Genomic DNA, 18,198 nt, shown 5'->3' with positions numbered 1-18,198 from the left:
GTGCTCTAAATTACAGCTCTGTAAAATGTGAAAATCCAAATACCAAGAGATTCAAAGTATATGGATAAAACAGTATTGTCAAACCTCATGCTTTTACCAATTCTCAGTTAGTTTTTAATAAATAAGCACATTCTGTAAAATTAGGCTACCCAAATGTGATCTTAAGAGTCCTTTAAAACTTGTAATCTACCACAACTCCTCATCTTCAATATGCAGGCATGGTTTGTTAGAACTACAAATAGCAATATGTAGTAGCCCTGATCTAAATGAACAGGTATGCACAATGAACACTAAATCTACAATAGTCTTCATGGACTTCACCTGTTAAAAAAAAAATTGCAGTGGTTGCACTTCAACTCAGTTTTATGTATACTGGCCTATTATTATTCACCGGACAAACTGGTAACACTGCTTTGGTTTTTTTTCAGTTTGGACAGAACTAGTGTCAAGTCCATGAAATTCATTCTGTGTAGATTCTATATGAGAGAAATTCTCAGGAACTGGAGGCTATCACGAAATAGACATTTCATCCGGATGAAAGGAAACTGGAAATTCAGGAACACAAACCATTTTTCTAAAATAGTTTAATAAAAAATTGTGAAGATTCCTGAAAAACTGGAGAAACCCAAACTATATTGTGTGTGTCACTGGTCTCAGTCACAAAGAAACACAATAATCAAAAAAGATATTTAAGTTTAATACAAATTTTATACAAAGAAAATGTGAAAAAATACTTCCATATGCTAAAAGCAATTATGCTTCACAAATAAGGCCAGCTAGGCTATTTTTGACACAACTGCAATTCACGAATATTCTGTTCTCAATTTTTTTCTTCTAATACTTTTTTTTTCCTCTAATGTGGGTACTAGCTGGAGACTGTACAAATCGCATCCTTTTATAAACAATGGGAGAAATCAACATGACTAAAATGTACAACAAAATGTACTGGAATGATATCATACAATTAATTTTCTCATATACATACATCACCTTTGCTTTGTTCAATGCTTTCGGTTTTACACAACATACAAAATGGTACTACAGTATAAGAGTAACAGACAGCATTTTCATGGGTTACTTTCTCTCATACTGTACTGTTTCATGCTTACATAAAAACATAAATTCCATCGTATAAATAATACATGCTCTAGCCCAGCATCAAAAGTCCTTTGCTCATTTGTCCTGATACAGTCTTTTCCACATCAAGTTCTTTTTCCATTTGAAAACCATTTCAAAGTCCTTTAAAGAGGATTTAAAAAAAACCCTGAACTATGAAGCATAGAAAAAATTCCACTTTTCTCATCTCTGATACCACTGATTAGAAATCATGTTACCAACCAATTGGTGTTACTCTTTCAAGGTTTTTGCTATTAGACTGAATGAGAGTTAAGCTTTTTTCCTGTAAACAATATCATTTTTAACAGTCTGGTCACTGTAAAAACAAAACAAGAAAAACACAAATACCCTTTTCATGTGTTTTTTACATCCACTGATTGGAAACTTCATAATCTGCCTAATAAAAATAATTTTAAAAGGTACATTTCTCCATTTTGTTGCACAAAAAGAAATTTTGAGTTTCAAAGTGCAGAAACTCTGTATTCCCAGATGCAAATTAAAAAATTTAGATTCTCTTGATTACTCAACAATAAGTGATTCTGTGTGTAACTGCAGTTTCCCAAGACCAGTTTTCAACGTTAGCTCATGATAAGGCTGTTTTAACCCTTCCTTTACCAGCTTCAAACACTCTTTATAAGTTAAAGTCAATACAAATATAAAAAGGAGATGGTACTCTAACTTTAATGACATCCACAAATTGTACATTATTTACACAAAAGAAGCATAGATTTAACATGGATCTTACCTGTCCTCAGCTTTTTAAAGCCAGCGCTAATGCTTTACATTAATGTAGTGTAGTTAATGCTTTGTACACATATACAAAGCTAAAGTCTGAACCTTTGAGGTTAATCCAAAGAACTGTGTTTATTTTTCACATTTCTATTAGACAGATTTTTATTAGTTATTTATTCCAATAGTCGCCTGGACTTCTTGTTAGTAGTTAGACTCTTCGTACTTGGACTGGCATTGTGGTCTGAACATACTGAACTCCAGTTCTCATTGCCACTGTCCCAGCAGAAGGACTTACCACTACAGGAATGGTCTGTGAATTAAAACCAAGCAAAACACATTGTTATGTTAAAGGTCACAAATGTTAAAGGTTTTCTATCACAGAAATAGAACCATTAATTTTATGGGGAAAAAACCAGAGCAGGTTCTAAGTTTTCATGCAAGACTGAGCACCTTTCTCACTGCATTTCTGCCCCAACAAGGGGCAGTGTAGCATCTCTTAATTTGCCCTACAGTAAGTTATTACATTGCATATAGAAAGGACAGGTAGCTCCTACTGGTGCTGTAAGTAGTCTGCCTGTTCTTGAATAATTAAGTTTTCAGTAGTTAGCCAGTCCAAATGATACATTTCCCAAAACTAAGACATAAGGAGATGGTGAGAATCCTTTGTTATCTGGAAAACATATTTGTAACTAAGCAAACCGGAATGCAGAACACTCCAGTTTACAAGTACACTCAAGGTTTCACAATTATAGAAATATTGTTCTCTCCAACAAGGAATCCCCCTGTGCATTTTATAACACAAGAAAAATACACATTTGGGGGAAAATATAGATAGCACTTCAAGCTTATTTTGAGCTGATCCATTAACAATAAAACCTCAAGTAGTACTTCTGCCCTTTTAGTAAGAAAAACAAACAAAAAAGCCCCCCCCAACCAAATTTTTCACTTTGATCATGCATTTCAACTGAAGAGTACAAGGTATTTTACATGTGTTACTAAATTTAAGTTTTATAACAACCCCTACTAGTGGGTATTTTATTGTACAGGTGGAAGGGGCACAATCTGCTCACAGTCACACCAACATTTCAGCAGACCTAGAAAGCAGATCTCATGAATCCTAGGCTTGGACTTTAACTTTCTTCAAGACATATGAAGAAATTAATAAATCTTTTAATCATACATTGTAGAGTATTTTCTGGTAGTATTCTACTTAAGTCCAAAACTGATAATCAAATAGCTACAACCATTTCAGTTCATAAGATGTTAAAGTGGAGGAAACAACAAGTGAAGGATTTTGTGGGATCTGAAAGGGATGCACACACAGGCCTTTTTGCTGCCATAGGTATAAAAACCGCAAAAGACAACAGAAGAACAAATACACACAGTTTCATGAAGATCAGTGTTTTCCTATGGTGTTTTACTGAGCCACATTACTGTCCATCTTGGTAGTATTCACCAAAATGTGATTGTCCTGGAATTGTCCTATCGGCTCTTTTGTCACAAATTCTGTTCATCACAGAAAATGCAATCTTTTCCCAGGAATAAACAGATGATGGATTCAACATTCACATTTATTAATATTTTGAGTCCAGGATAAGAATAAGAAACCAAATATGGAATCAGTTTGTTGAGTAAACCCAAGAATAGTGCCATTTTGTTATCAGGATGGCATTAGATGTGCAAGGAAGGCTTAACTGAAGTTGTGCAAAGGTTTACTGGAAGATGTTCAGAGTAGGGAATGCTAAGTGGAAACAGACTGGCTGTTAGAAAACCAGAGATCAAGGAAATCACTAAACAGGTCTTTATCCTGGAAAGGCAAAGATCTTCAGGCAGTTACACAGATCTTTTACATACACATACTTTGATGAGAATAGAACAACGTTTCAAGCCTTCTATTCTTCTATCCTTTGATCCTGCAGCATTGGTAAAATACCTTAAATATGTTGGTGTTGTTCCCCATAATAGGTAAATTTCCAGTAAAGCCTCTACCTGATTTCCAGTTATGTGATTTTTTGCATACACGTGTGCATGCTCAGGCACTGGACTTTTTAAAAGACGGTTTATTTTTCACATTCGAAGCATTAGCACACTGATATGTTTGTAGCTGCACAGTACAGATGCAAGTATGCAAACACACAATTTTAAGCATGCTCACAGTCATTTTCAGCATAACTGACATATGTGCTCTCTATGCAGATCAAATGTCACTGCTATTTTCTGAATGCTTCAAGGCCAAATGGTGATACCGAAGCTTTGGAGTTCTCATACTGAACCTACCTTGCTTGATGTTTGCAGTTTGATTTCAGAACAGTTACAATAGACTCCTTATTGGTGGTGGTGGAATTCTGTCAGGGTAATCTGGAGCCAATCTGGCAACAGTTCTAAATGCTTTCTTAAAAAGGCACCAAGTACTCTCAATTGAGATTATTTTAATTAAACTGCTGTTGAGAAAGGAAATGAAGTAATGATATTCAGCTAAGAGTGCTTCAGAATGACACGTTTCATGGATGAAACATCAGCTATGAGACACTGTATGAAAATCACAAAGTTTTTTAATAAAGTAATATGAAAATGAACTGAAGTTAGCTCCCTGAAAAGTGGCTAAATTCTATACTGCCAAATTTGCCACAAAAATGGGGAATATGTGGTGTAGAATGTCAGTGTGACACTAGCATTTTCTCTTCTTGGTAAGAAGAACTTTAGCTCGGATTGCATTCTGGCACAGAACTGCAGTGAGAGGGGGCATTATTAGTTGTTTATAAATTGCAGCATTAAACACAAAAAAGAAGCTCATTTCTCTCTCATCTTTGGTGATGCCTAGTGAGAAATTAAAGTGCCCTTCTGAGGTACATTTTGAATGGAAAAAAGCATAGTGCAGATAGTTGCAGTGACATAGCCAACATTCCCTCTCAGTTGCACAGTGTTGAATGTCCAAAGCCACATGGGCAATATAGTACTGATGAATACAGATTAACAGCTCCATTTGGGCAATGTTAGACCAGAACACTGGAATGTAACATGTAATATGATTACATAAGCCTCTTTTGGATACCACACGCAGAAGGTGCTATATAAAATAAATTATGTATTTACAATGGCGGAGTGATCAAATAAGCACACCAAATGGGTGAATACCTTATCTTTAACATTCTAATTAATGCAGGATGATAAGCTAACAGTGCTTTAGCTACATGCCCAATTACATAACTTTCCCTGGCTCCTTCGAATAACCAATGACGAAACAGAAAGCATGACAAGGATGGAATGCTGAACGGCGAAATAAGGCAATTTGCACTGCAAATTGAAATTTGATACCAGTGAATTCATATCCTGATAGAACAACAGACAGGAGACAACCCCCCAGAAATAGCGAGCAATTTTAATGCCAGGAACAGTTCAACTGCAGACTTTAAATGATGTTGTACTTACAATTGTGGGTTGAGTAGTTGGAATATAGGTGGTCTGTGGTACCTGGACCAGTTTTATAGGCTGGTTGCTTGTCACACCTGTTGCTATCTGCAGAGACAGCACAGGTAACCTCAGTAAAAGTCTCAGCTTTTACATAAATTCCAAATTAATTATTACTGTTATAATATGAAATTTATGTTGGATGCTTTGCTCATGTAAAAAATTTAAAATTTGTATCAATGAATTCACAGGTTACTTTTTTTTTTTTAATAAAACAAAATTCAAATCATGAGCATGATCAAAGTAAACAGCATGATGTTTCAGGTAGAACAGCTATGTGTGAAAGCAACTCTTAATTTTAAAAGTGAACCATTCCATGGCAGAAGTCTTCAATAATTGTTTTTTCGCTCCCCCCACCCAGTAACACCAGATGTAACAGACTGTACTGCTACAAACAATGCACATGGACATCAGCTGAGCAACTGAAGCTCAACAAAGTTCACCTCTCTTTCATTAGTGCATTTAAGTGAACTAGCATGCCTCCTCTCCTCCTCAAATGTGATCCACTCCAAGTTATCCCCTTTGGAAACATATCAAGATCTGGAGATCTAATTCCAGACATAATGGTGCTAAAAATGAGCACTAGATAGCTCTGTACTATGCTTCTCATTTAACTGACCCTCAATGAGACATCATGCTGGAATCACAATATTTTAGAACAAGACAAATTTGTTTTTCAGTATTTTAGACACTCAGTGAGGCTCATACTGAGGTGGGGGATTGGTTGTAGATATGTATTGTTGAGGGAGCAGACCCATTTAATAAAGCTTGGAAGGACAGAAGAACATCAGTATTGAAATGGTGTTTAGTCAATATCCTACCTATGAAGTGGAATCATTCTAATAGACAATTCTCTTCTATACGCAGAGCATCTGTACACTTTTGCCTACAGAACGTTATCAGAGTAGATGCCAAAGAGGTCTTCATAACTGCATACTTTTTCTTGTAACTGTAGATCCAGGTGAATTTCTGTATGAGTGTTATGAAATATTCTGGTACCCTAATGGCAGTTTGTTGTGACAAAGGACAAGTTGATTTGAATGAAGATCTTAAGCTTGGCCTCTGGATCCCCAGGCAAGAAGGGTCTGGAAGTGCTGCAGTCAGGAGGCAAGTTGTACTGAAAGATCCATACCAGAAGCTATACTGTTAGGTTGTGGAGAAAGAGAGAAGTCCAGTCCCTCTTGGCTGGAAGGATGAGTCAAGCCAACATGAAGTGTTGTTGGGAATCAGTGAAGAGGAAAGGATTTTCTGCTCCCTTCTCCTATCCCAAAAGAATATTTTTGTCAAGATGAAGAAAAAAAAAAGTACACCTCCCTTCATCAGTCCCCAAAACACTCAAGAAATGTACAAGGGGTCAAGAATTCCTGACTGCTCTAGAGATGACTTAAATTCAGGTTGAAAAGAAACTGGACACACTCTTAGGTTGAAGTGACTCCAGTGATACTCACTGTAACACTCTCTTTGCTTTTATCAGCTGCACTCTCCTTTTCCTTTGGGGTGCTGGCTGTTTCTGTGGGTGTAGGCTGTGCACTGGAGCTGGGCTGGGTTGATTTATTTAATGTTTCTGTGCTAATTTCAGGATCTGTTTCTTGTTGTGTTGCAGTTGCTAAAAATTAAAAAATTAAAAAAAGTTAGATCTAAAAATCAGCTGTCACTAAATGCAACAGTCCACCCCTCATTGGCACTCTCTCACACATACAAATGGAGGACACCTACTCAGTCAATTCCATCCACCACATGTCCTCAACAGGAGTAAATATGAAGTAGATTTCCAGATTACCTGACTGTGTGCAAGATTTCATGTGCTCTGGCCAGTGAGCTTGCTGGCAGGGATAATCACAGTAGCTAGTATTCCAACAGCAGTAGAAAATTGCCTCTTTCTTGCAGTTGGCACACCATTGCTTCTTCTTGGTTTCATCCACTGCTTGCTGCTTCTCCATCTCTAGTTGCTTCTTTACTTCAGCAATCAAACGATCCCGTTCCTGCTCTAGACTTTGCCGCATCTCAGCCATTGTCAATTCTAGTAGAGATGCACAGAAATATTAGCCTGTATTTCTCCCCACAGTAAGGTTCTGGTTATCATATTTTAAATTTAAACATCCAGGCAATCTGAAATTGCAAATACAACATATTTTTTACTTTATAGCTGAGCTGGGGCCATTCCAATCTGTACCTATGTATCATTTGAAAAAGGCTTTTATCCCCATTTTTCATCTTAGGCTAACAGATTTTATCCTTTTTATTATTACTTGTCTTAGTTAGCTCACAGATGGCCCAGAAAGGTTTTGTATACACATACTGTAAAACAAACAAAGCCTCCCCCCTACTACAGCTTTGTATATAGATTCTGGCTGTGAAAGCCAAGTCCTGTATCAGTTTCATTCTATACATTAGTTTTCAGAGAATAAAAAGGATCATGGATCATTTTCTCCCCTTGGTAAACACAAAGTCATCAATTCTATATTGTAGTTTGGCTCCTTTAGGCAGAAGAATAAGGTTGTCATTTCAAAACTAGCTCTCTAAGCTCATCATTTTAACAATGTAAAAGTTCCATATGAGACCCCAAGTCAGCACATTTAGGGTATATTTGCTACCAATCTAAAAACGTCAACTTCAGCCTGCCTCTGGATTCAAGCTGAATGCCATCCCCAGTTGAACCAGCTACAAGTAGGTATCTGATCATTCAGGCTGAGCAGTCAAAGGTGGTCATACACAATTTTACAGAAGCTGGTACGCCTTAAACATGCCGGCCTGGTGGGCCAACTAGATTTGGGAAACAACTTTAACCTTTTAGAAAATTTCAAAAACTCAGAAGTCCTTTCAAAAAGTCATGTTTGTTTAAATAAGTGGAATGACATACATAAACAAAAGGCTCCATCCAGACAAACAATTATGTATCTTCAAAATCTCAGCCCCTGATCCCCCCTTTCAACTCAGCTGCATTCTGTCACAAGGGGTGGACTGAGATTGCACTTATAACAATTTGGTTGCACAGTCTTGAGCCAGTCTGCCTTACATACAAGTGAAAGGAACATTAGTGTTTCTCTAACTTGTGGCTTGGCTGCAACTTTTCCTCCTGCGAATCAATGAATCAACCAGTGATCACTGAAGTACAGCAGCCTAGGAGGGCAAGAGACCAGGAAGATGTCGTACAGCACCAGCAGTGATTAAAACTCCCATATTGGGGAATCCACAGCTACAGCTACAAGTTTAAGTCAATATCCTGAAGTAGCATAAGGCAGCTGGATCAGGCCTGAGGATCCATCACTTAATTTTTCAAATGACTCTTTTATCCTACTGCAAGTCATCACTGAGACAAAAAAGCATTTGAAAACGTAAATAAGCTTCCACTAGTTTTACTGGAAACAGGTCCAACTTTTGTGGGTGCATTAATGGAGGCTGGCTGATAATGAGATTCTTTATGATACTAATTTAATACTGTTTATACAAGAGTAGCCCAAATTAGCCATTGATGAGTTAGGTCTCTTAAAGTTCTCTCATTAATCCCCCAAAATCAGAGACAAACTGCATTTTTTCAGAAACTTTTTTGAGCCTAAATCTCTTTCAGTGGCTATGCTGATCCCTCTGGTTTTCAGTAAATAGCAACTTTCTAAATTCCTGGGTACATGCTCAGTGACTTCAGCACACCATGTTCTGTTCCATTTTCAAACCTTTTTCTTCATGGACACTTTGTATTGTAACATAAAAAAGTTAATGTCTACCAAAGCCCTTCAAATTCACTGTGTATAAGATGATAGACGGCAGGGTAGACTAGTCATGTTTTGCTCTGTACTTTACATACCTAGATTGTGTTTCATTTCTGAGAGTTCCTGCTGATGTAACCACTGAAGTTTCTCTATCTCAATCCTCAAACGACGAATCTGAAGCAGGGAAGAGATAAGATTTAATAAAATGGAAAATATGAGTGTGCTATATGAAACATTGCACTGAAACACTTAGAGAAAATGTGATTACATACAAAGAACCTGCTCATCATTTACACTGAGGCGCCTTTTAATTCACGTTAGCAAAGGAACCTTTCATGTAAGGGAGAATTAGACCCCAGAAACAAATTAATTTAAAGATGTCCTGGGATATGAACCCTGATCCACATATGCATGGCAGGAGACAAAATTTTGGGATCAGATCCCAAAAAGTATTCTTTCTACTCCTGGAAAAACAGAAGGAAGTGCACAGGCTGCCCTTTCATCAGCAAGCTGAAAGCAGGTCTGGGGCTTGGACTGACAATCAGCTCATTGTCTAGTCCAATCCTGGTGTGGTCCCAGGATACCATAGTCACCCTTGGACTCGCACCCCAGCATCCCTCTCTGCTGCCACTGGGGTTGCCGCTGTGACAGTCCTCATGCCCCAGTTTGAATCCAGCCTGCAAAAAGCCCTGCACTGCAGTCTAAATCCAGGCTGGGGCCCCAAATGAGTTTGACACTCCTGTTCTACATTATATGCAGAATATTTTTTATGGCTGGTCGGCCATTTTATAGTTACTTAAATAGCACTCTTGCCATTTATGTCACAACTGACACATTAATCACATAATAAATGTAACATGTAGAAGGGAACTCCAAGTATTTTGACCAACTAAACAACATTTCCATGTTTTCCAAAATTCTTGCTTTGCCATCATAAAAAGCATACAATTAGTTTAAAACTCAAGACACTACCACTAGTGTCTGACTAGTCTCTCATTTACATCATTTTTTATACCAGCATAACTCCTCTGACTTCAATAAAGTTATTCATGATTTATGCCAACTGAAGTGAACTGAAAAATCAGGCATCTTGTCTCTAAAAACTGCTAGACAAAATTACATTGGGCTTCACACATCCTTGTTCTGAACCAGTCTCCCATCCATCAGTTTTGATTCTAGTTATTTATATCCTTTAATTGTTTCAAATAGAACCAGGTTTGGCAATGTTTCTCATTAATTTACTGTCAGCTGGGCATAACGAACTAGTTATTTGCTATTCTTGGGGGGGAGAATAACAGTACACTTCTCAAAAGTTCTCTTGCTCATATCTGAAAGCAGTTTACTGCATTTTCAGAAGAAAGCACTAATTACAAACGTATGAAAACCGTTTAGTGTAAAGTCAGAAAAATAAATGTTTAAAACGGAATAGTACATAAAAAGATATTTTAGTTTCTGATTTCAGTCTACAAAAGAGTAAAGCAAGTTAAGGCATAAGACTCAGATCTTCAAACGTACTTAACTCCCATCGACTAAATTTTGAAGATCTGGGTGCAAAGGCTCAAACTCTTTGTGCCTAAACTCTGTGGCATGTGACAATGTTTTAGGATGCTTATCTATCACAATCACTATAGCTGTTGCAGCACAGAAGTCAGATTCCACTGGCAACTTCAATTTCCGATTCCTTTAGGATACAGGCTCATTTTCTCATATTATTTTACTACAAGATTTTTAAAAACATTTGCTGACTTACTACGTTTAAATGAACAGAATATTCTGTGCTAAGAGCAACAAATACAAACCTCAGCTATTGTACTTCCAGTGGTATTTTTTGAAAGATCATTGTATATTTCAGTCATTGTTCCTTTTATTGCATCCATCATCTGGAACAGAAATAAAAAGATGACTTTTTCCAACATCTATTTTTAATGGCCAAACCATTTTTAATGCTTTTTTGTCCTTAGCCTTATGACCTTACACTGCTGTTAAAATGCCATATACATGTCTATGCACTTACTAGGATCAGTTTTTTAAGCTTCTAGTTAGGATGTAAAGAGATCAGTGATTATGATTTTGGAAAGATTTTCTAATGGATGCTACTGGAACTAGTACTAAAGTGAACCTAACCTCAAAACAAGTTGGATTATAGCCTCCTAAGTAACAAATTGATTCTGAAAAATGCCTCAGTTGAAAAACAAACCAAAAAACCCACCGAAACTAAACAACCTCCCACCCCCTAACCAAGCAGAATCCAATGGAGGTAGAATCCTTACTGCTCTGCTGCACAGACAGACAATAAAATACAATATGGACTTGGATTTCTTCACGACCTCAAGCTTACCTCACTCCCGACTCACCCCCCCAACCCTTCTCCCAAGTGCTGATTGTTGGCTCCCTGTTTATGAACAAGACATAAAAGTGAAATATATAAAAATCCTGCCTTTTGATGCGCACAGAAAAAAATGAAGCTGACAGTCTTTCAGAGTAAGAAAGACATGAAGTCTGATTAAAAGTAAAGCAGTCTTGGTGGTAAAATGTAGTCTGTCACAGAGCCCTACGATGCGATCTTGGCAATCAGAGACAGAAATTTTGAAAGTGCTGTGGAAGAAATCCAACAAGCCATTCATATTTTTTGCGATTAACTGCATTTTTCACTGTACTGCAAATTCAGTCAACCCTTTATATGGTTACCTGTATTAGTACTAAGATGCTAAGCATCTTACTCTATAAAATACTGCATTTCTGCTCAACTAATATACATGAAGCTCTGGTCCCCTGTATCTTTTCAAGTGAAACATTAAACCAATGGTGTACATAAACCTACTAGCTAGGGAAAAGGCTACAACATGAATCTGGGGGGTACACGGTATATAGGTGTTGCACTGACTGATGAAGAAAAAAGAAATACGGAACAGGTGCATCATTCCCTTAATAATGAAACCTGGGTCATGTGAATTAAGTAGTACTGTATATGATCATATAATTAAAGATGATATCATGACACAAGGAAGAAAAATAAAGGTTCAAAGAGAATGTTAATTCTAGTATTTCCTGACTTCCAGGTGCTTGACTTTGCAGCTTTAATTACATGTTTTACTGTTCTCTAGACATTTTCCTAGCTTCCAAAGAAAAAAAGATACTGATGATGTGCAACTGTCACTACTACTTAGGTCAGACTAAGTAATCTTTAGGTTTACAATTATTTTTTATTTTCACACAGGCTAAGCATTTGTGATGCTTCCAGTTACCATTTGGTGAGCACACAGTGTTTTAAAACAGACCAGGTTTTATTTGACTTGTTAACAGAAATCTACAGAAAGTGAATTCTACTAGCATTAATGGGAATTATTCTACAATACTGAGTATAGTACTATTCTTTTAAGAAATACAGAAAATACATTTCCAATCCCCCTTCATATAACAAAAATGAGCAATTATGGAGACAAGGGAGGAGATGCTACTGTAATAATTGCTGAAGTAGTAACTGTAATGGACAGTATACACTTGTCTGTGGGTTGAACTGACAGGTGGCTGCATCAAACCAGGTGTTAAATGATGGCTCAGAAGTTTGATCTTTCATCAAACTCTGTCTGTTACCGAGGAGAGGACACAAAACTTCCACATAGTTGACAACCAACTGAATGCTTAATACTTTTATTCTGAAGTCATTAAGAAAACTTTGTTAAACAACTTACTTTGCTAGTGTACTTAGCAATATCTGCAGCCACATCAGCTGAAGCCGTTGCTATTGGCAAGTCTGTATTAACTGAAGAAGAAAGCGTACTTGCAGATCCAGAGCTGGTAACCATAGAAACAGGTTGAGTACTTGTAACCAAGGTGATAGTTGATGTGGAAGTGCTCTGAGTGATCTCTTTTTGCTGTACAGCTAAGAAAACAGAATATAGAGCTGATTCACTGAATACATACATCAATTAAATCTGAAAACTACCAGGCACACTACTATCAAACTGCTTTATAGTGCTGTTGCTAACAGTGCCTTTGGTAAGTGTATGCACCTAGCTATTTCACTGGGTTACAGCTGGCTTGTTTTTGCCACTATTAGTTAGAAACCTAAGTGATAAACTGACAACCATGATACTGGCTCTTATTAATCAACTGGCCACTCTTATATTCGATCTAAAAGAAAACATAGCAATACATTTTCCAAGCATACCTTCTAAAGTTTCACTAAGGCATAACTCCCTCCTGTAAATCTGAGTCTCACTGCAATCTCCTAAACTTCTTTATCCTGCTTTTCAGAGATCTACCTATTAACCTTCCAGCATGCAGAACTTCCAGCTAGTACAGGCTGTGTTGCAATTCGGAATCATTGTAGTCTCCATTTGTCTTGACATGAGGCTCTGTCAACCACGTTAAATTGTGTCAACAAATAATTGACCTTTTTTTTTATTAAGTCATTGAAACTATGCTCTGTATTACAATGCATCTTACAACACCTTGTTTCAGTCTCATCTTTATGATTCCCTTCCATTCTTTTGTGATTAATACTGCTTTTATTACAGGTGTTAGTTTTTTGTTCCCTTTCATGAAGAATTTTTGCCATATCTAATCCAAATTGAGTGAGTGCAAGGCAGTTTGGCCTTCAGCTGATCGAGGCATGAGAATTGTAACATTCCTTACCTCAATTAAGCAAATAGTTTTATTCATATCCATGCTTACACTTAACCTGAGACACTCTTGCTTATGATGATTAATGGCTTACTTCAAGTATTTCATAATAAGAACACCCCTCTGTTGTTGAAAATGGAGTAACTGCTGTAAAAGTAGCTCCCCTGGTTATCTGTGTCCACTTAACAATCTTCATATTTGAAGAAACACAAAAATATCTTCAATATTTTTTTTTTTTTTTTTTTTTTTAACCAAAAAATGTAAAATGGCATAAAGCCAGACGTAGTGTGACTTTTGAATTGATCCTAATAAACTGTATATTAATTCTTAATGTCTGTATTGAGCTTTAAAACATGACTTTATACTCTTTGTAAAACATAAAGCTTCATGGTATTTTACACTTACTTTCCCAATTAATTTTTATATGAAATTTGCTCAGTTTACAGTGTCACAAACTCAGTGTAGGATCTGAGAATCAAACTGCTTCTTCCTTGCTCATGTATTACCACAAGCAATGAAAAAACCCTATAAAACAAAAAAAATGCCTTTGGTAACAGCCGTGCAATCTTGTTGTCATCAAATTACACTCTCTTTCAAGTGGGCAGATCAGCCTTTGGGGAAACGGCCAGGTAACTGATGCCCAATTTGATGTTAACATGTTAACAGTTCTACTGATAGGTGATCCAGAAAATAATTCAGTTCACTCTTCCAGACTTGTGACAGTTGACCATGGCAAAAGCCATACAATCTTACTGACATTAAGATAAGAAGATATGACCCTGTATACACACCAGAAAAAACAGGCATGTTGAGTATGTTGCTGCATTTTAGAGACACTTTTCAAGGTAGAACCACATTTTGAGATTGTTTTTATGAAAGAATTCCTAGTTAGACAGCTTTCTAGCACTGATTGCTACCAGAGACTTACGGCATCACAGGCACATTTTTGAGTTAGAAAGTGTATACCTTTAACTGCCTGTCTCGTCTGATATCTTGTCCCTTGAGAGGACTGAGGTTGTTGTGACTGAGACTGCTGGCTCTGCTGCTGCTGCTGCTGCCTCTGCACCTTTTGCATGTGCCACTTCTGAGACGATGTTTGAAATTTATTTGAGGAATTCCACACTACTCGCTGTACAGCAGGGGCTGTTTCCTTAGGTAAAAGTGGCCTCTGCTTTTTCACAGGACTGCCCGTAGCTGCAGCTGGAGCACTGACAGTAGAAGTAGCACTAGTAGTAGCTGTGACACCAGCTGGCGGAGTTTGGGCTGCACAGCGGGTCAGCACAGGACTTTCAGAGGGAGGAGGTGGGTTGCTTGCATTAGAAGAAGGTGGAATTTTACCTGCAACTAAACAAATGTAAAACATAATATTCAGTTTGTACTGACATGTCTACTGTGCTGGATTTCCAGTCTGGAAAAGAGTGAGCAATGTAAAAGACACATACACAAATTATATTATTGAAAATGCAATTCCCATTCTCTTTCTCATCTGAGCAACTAGTGGCAATTCCCAAATGATAGACACTGCAAAAAATTGTTTTTTCATCTTCTTTGTGATAGTAACGTGGCAGATAAGCATGTTAGGATGCAGCTGTCACTCCAGGGGAAATAGCGGGTTCACACAAATGGATCATGAATTAGAAAGAAAACAATTTTTCTCCACTCTTGAGATTACTTCAGAAGACAAACAAAACCAAAGAGGTGAAAGAAGAGGGCATTCACAAAACACTGCAACAAAAGGTGGACTGGCAATTTTGTAAGCAAATAAATTGTATACAACGTACCAGAGATTTGTGGGTTCACCATACCACTATTTCCCACAGCTTATTACTTGATCTACTCTCAGATGCATCAAAACTTTTTGCCACCTTAAGTAGTGTAACAGCTGAACATTAGTATTCCATTAAAGGTGCACTGATAAAGATTTTCTTGGCCAATACCAACGGCCGATTATTAACCATCCATATTGGCCAATGCTGATCTGATAGCAGATTTACAGGAACACAGCCCAGTAGTTGACAGCGTCTGGGCAGTAAGTCTAGGGGGGAGGAAGAGGCGCGGGGGGGTGCTGAAGGGACATGAGGAGGCAGATCAAGGCCCCCATGATGAGGGAGGGAGTGCGGCAGGGGCAGGCACTGCCCAACCAGAGAACTGAATGCAACTCCAGGAGCAGGACAGAGCCATGGGTGGCTAATCCAGTGGGTGCAGGAGGGGGTAGAGAAGGGAGGCAGCTCCTTGCTGCTGCACACACACCCAGGGGAGGCATGGGGGGGATGTGCTCTCCTGTATTTGTGCACCATGCAAGGGTGGGCTGCCTGCTGTGGGCTCAGAGCCAGAAGCTGTGCTGGCCTCTTCCTGGCAGGGGAGCTGGGCCAGGGTCGTGTTCCGGGCAGCCAGAGACGGGGTGGGCAGTGGCAGAGCTGAGAGGAATGGCTACAGGGAATTTTGGGGTGGCTGCAGCCCAACCCGTAACCACCCTCTCAGTGCCCAGCCCAGCCCCTCTGAAGGGAAGAGGCTGACGCAGACCCTGGCCCTGAGCCTACAGCCTGCCTCTGCCCTGTGCACAAATCGGCAGAGGCACATACCCCCGCATTCCTCCCCCAGGAATGCACACAGCAGTGGGAAGCCATCCCCCCTCCCCACCCTCCTGGACAAGCCATCGTGGCTCTGTCCCGCTCCTGGGGTAACATTCACTGCCCTGGCTGGGCAGCACCTCCCCCTCCCCCTGCCCCTCTCTGTCCTTCACCGTAGGGGCCTCAATCTGCCCCCCGTGCAGCATTTAATCGGTGACATTATTGGCTACACTGGCCCAAAAAAGCCGATTGCTGATATTGTTAATTTTCCTTTCATTGGTGCTGATCCAATATGCCACTGATATACACCGATATACCTCTATTATTAATGAAGTAATAGTAATTTTTTTCTCAGTATCACTTTTGACCGTGTTAGCTGCTCAGGTCTCTTACAGAGATGCTCACGTTACCAATTACATGACTGTAAGAGTGGGTGGCCTTCTATGATGAAACATGTCAGTCAGAAGACCACTGTTTATGGACGGAACATGAATGCACAATTTTATTCTTTATTTAGAAGGATAATATAAACCCAGAATTGAAACACAGTATCCTATTATTACCTATGACTGTTGGCATTGTCATATCAGAAATGTTACTGAAGCAACTGCCGTGGGCAGTCCCAAATTGAAAGCCGATTCCTTTGCTCATCGGATCATAATAATAGGGCCAGAAATAATTAGCTTTGTTGTCCAATCCAATTTTCTCCAGTTTGCAGAATAAGTCTGACAAAATTTAATAGTAGGGTGTGGTATCCTAATTTTGGACAGGAGATCTGTAGTTCGAGCAAATCACAAGATAATCTGGTACAGAAAGTGTGTGAAATTCATGTTCAACTGAAAGAAATGTAAGAGGAAGACAATTCAGGCTTGGATTATGATAGTGGAGCCTGGATCAATGCATAAGTGAACTAAAGAAAAATTTCTCTAACCACTGCAATAAAAAAAATTAACTTTGCCTTGTCTAATAAACTTCTATGAAACTAATCTCTAAATTGCATGTAGAAGGAACCATGTCAGAATGCTTAAAAATAGTAAATATTTTTTAATATCAATCATTACCAGTTCATACAATTTCTATATACTACATTACACGCAACCCCAGCCATTCGCAGGGGATATGTTCTTGTATCCCCCGCAAATGGCAAAATCCGCGAATAAGGCACTGCGTTCATGAAAGCAGTGCCCCCAGAGGCTGGCAGAGGGGCACGGTCCTGGCGGGGACGTGACAGCGGCAGTGAGAGCCCAGCGGCGGGCAGCAAGTGCAGAGCTCCCGAGGAGTATATAAAGTGCATTTAAAATGCAGGTTCAGCATTCGCGAATCTTTGAAACTGCGAATGCCAAACCCACAAATAGCGAGGGTTTCCTGTATTTTCAAATCATTAAAAGAAAGTTTAAATATTTAAATATATATTACATCAGTAAGCAAAATAGTTTTATCATATTAAGTATATCATTTATCTGTTAACACTTCTGCTGTATTATCTATTTATGAATCAGCAGAAAACTACTTCGAGTAACTAACTGTTTTATTGCATAAGAACCTTGATATGTACAGACAATCCTAAAATTAAGTTCATATCTGAAAGGGTATTGTATACTACCTTTAAGTTCAACCAGATGCTCAACTTTCTTCAGTAACTAACAGAAAAAATTACCTATTATATCCCAATTTTAAGATTCAAAGTTCAAAAGCACCAAATAAGCACTAAAACATGACAATGCTTAAATTATATGGGATACTTGAGTCAATAAGGCTCTTTACAGATATTAAAATAGCGCTTTATTGTAAACTCGGCATGTTCTCGCGCTGAGCCTAACATACATCCAGAAGAGGCATTGCATTAGCTGGACCCAGCTCGTCCAATGGCTAGATTGGGTACTTTAGTGGGGCTTTTTTGGCACTTTTACCTTACAACTGATTCAAATCAGCTTTTAGATAAAATTGCCAAAAAGCCCTGCTTAAGCACCTGATCTCTA

The 18,198-nt window shown here is 38.4% G+C and overlaps 1 protein-coding gene across 16 annotated transcripts in view; it reads right to left on the bottom strand.

The window, feature by feature from the left end:
* Window positions 1-675: 675 nt before the first annotated feature.
* The window catches only part of ZMYND8 (zinc finger MYND-type containing 8), a 112,943-nt gene continuing 95,420 nt past the window's right edge, over window positions 676-18,198 (bottom strand). For 14 of the 16 annotated variants that reach the window (XM_019539579.1, XM_019539578.1, XM_019539591.1 and 11 more), the window contains 8 exons: window positions 14,616-14,993; window positions 12,716-12,906; window positions 10,823-10,903; window positions 9,119-9,197; window positions 7,097-7,336; window positions 6,765-6,922; window positions 5,278-5,364; window positions 676-2,158 (listed from right to left, as the gene is read on the bottom strand). In XM_019539579.1, the coding sequence (XP_019395124.1) occupies window positions 2,057-2,158; window positions 5,278-5,364; window positions 6,765-6,922; window positions 7,097-7,336; window positions 9,119-9,197; window positions 10,823-10,903; window positions 12,716-12,906; window positions 14,616-14,993 (1,316 nt within the window). In that variant the 3' untranslated portion in view covers window positions 676-2,056. Of the gene's footprint in view, window positions 2,159-5,277; window positions 5,365-5,512; window positions 6,578-6,764; window positions 6,923-7,096; window positions 7,337-9,118; window positions 9,198-10,822; window positions 10,904-12,715; window positions 12,907-14,615; window positions 14,994-18,198 lie in introns of those variants that run through there. The other 2 variants (XM_019539584.1, XM_019539587.1) reach the window with 2 other exon arrangements.

This window comes from Crocodylus porosus, unplaced genomic scaffold (assembly GCF_001723895.1).
Source record: "Crocodylus porosus isolate Cpor-Errol unplaced genomic scaffold, CroPor_comp1, whole genome shotgun sequence".
NCBI classification, from domain to species: Eukaryota; Metazoa; Chordata; order Crocodylia; family Crocodylidae; genus Crocodylus; species Crocodylus porosus.
Note: the sequence above shows the minus strand (reverse complement) of the source record. Positions and strands in the feature narration are given on the sequence as shown.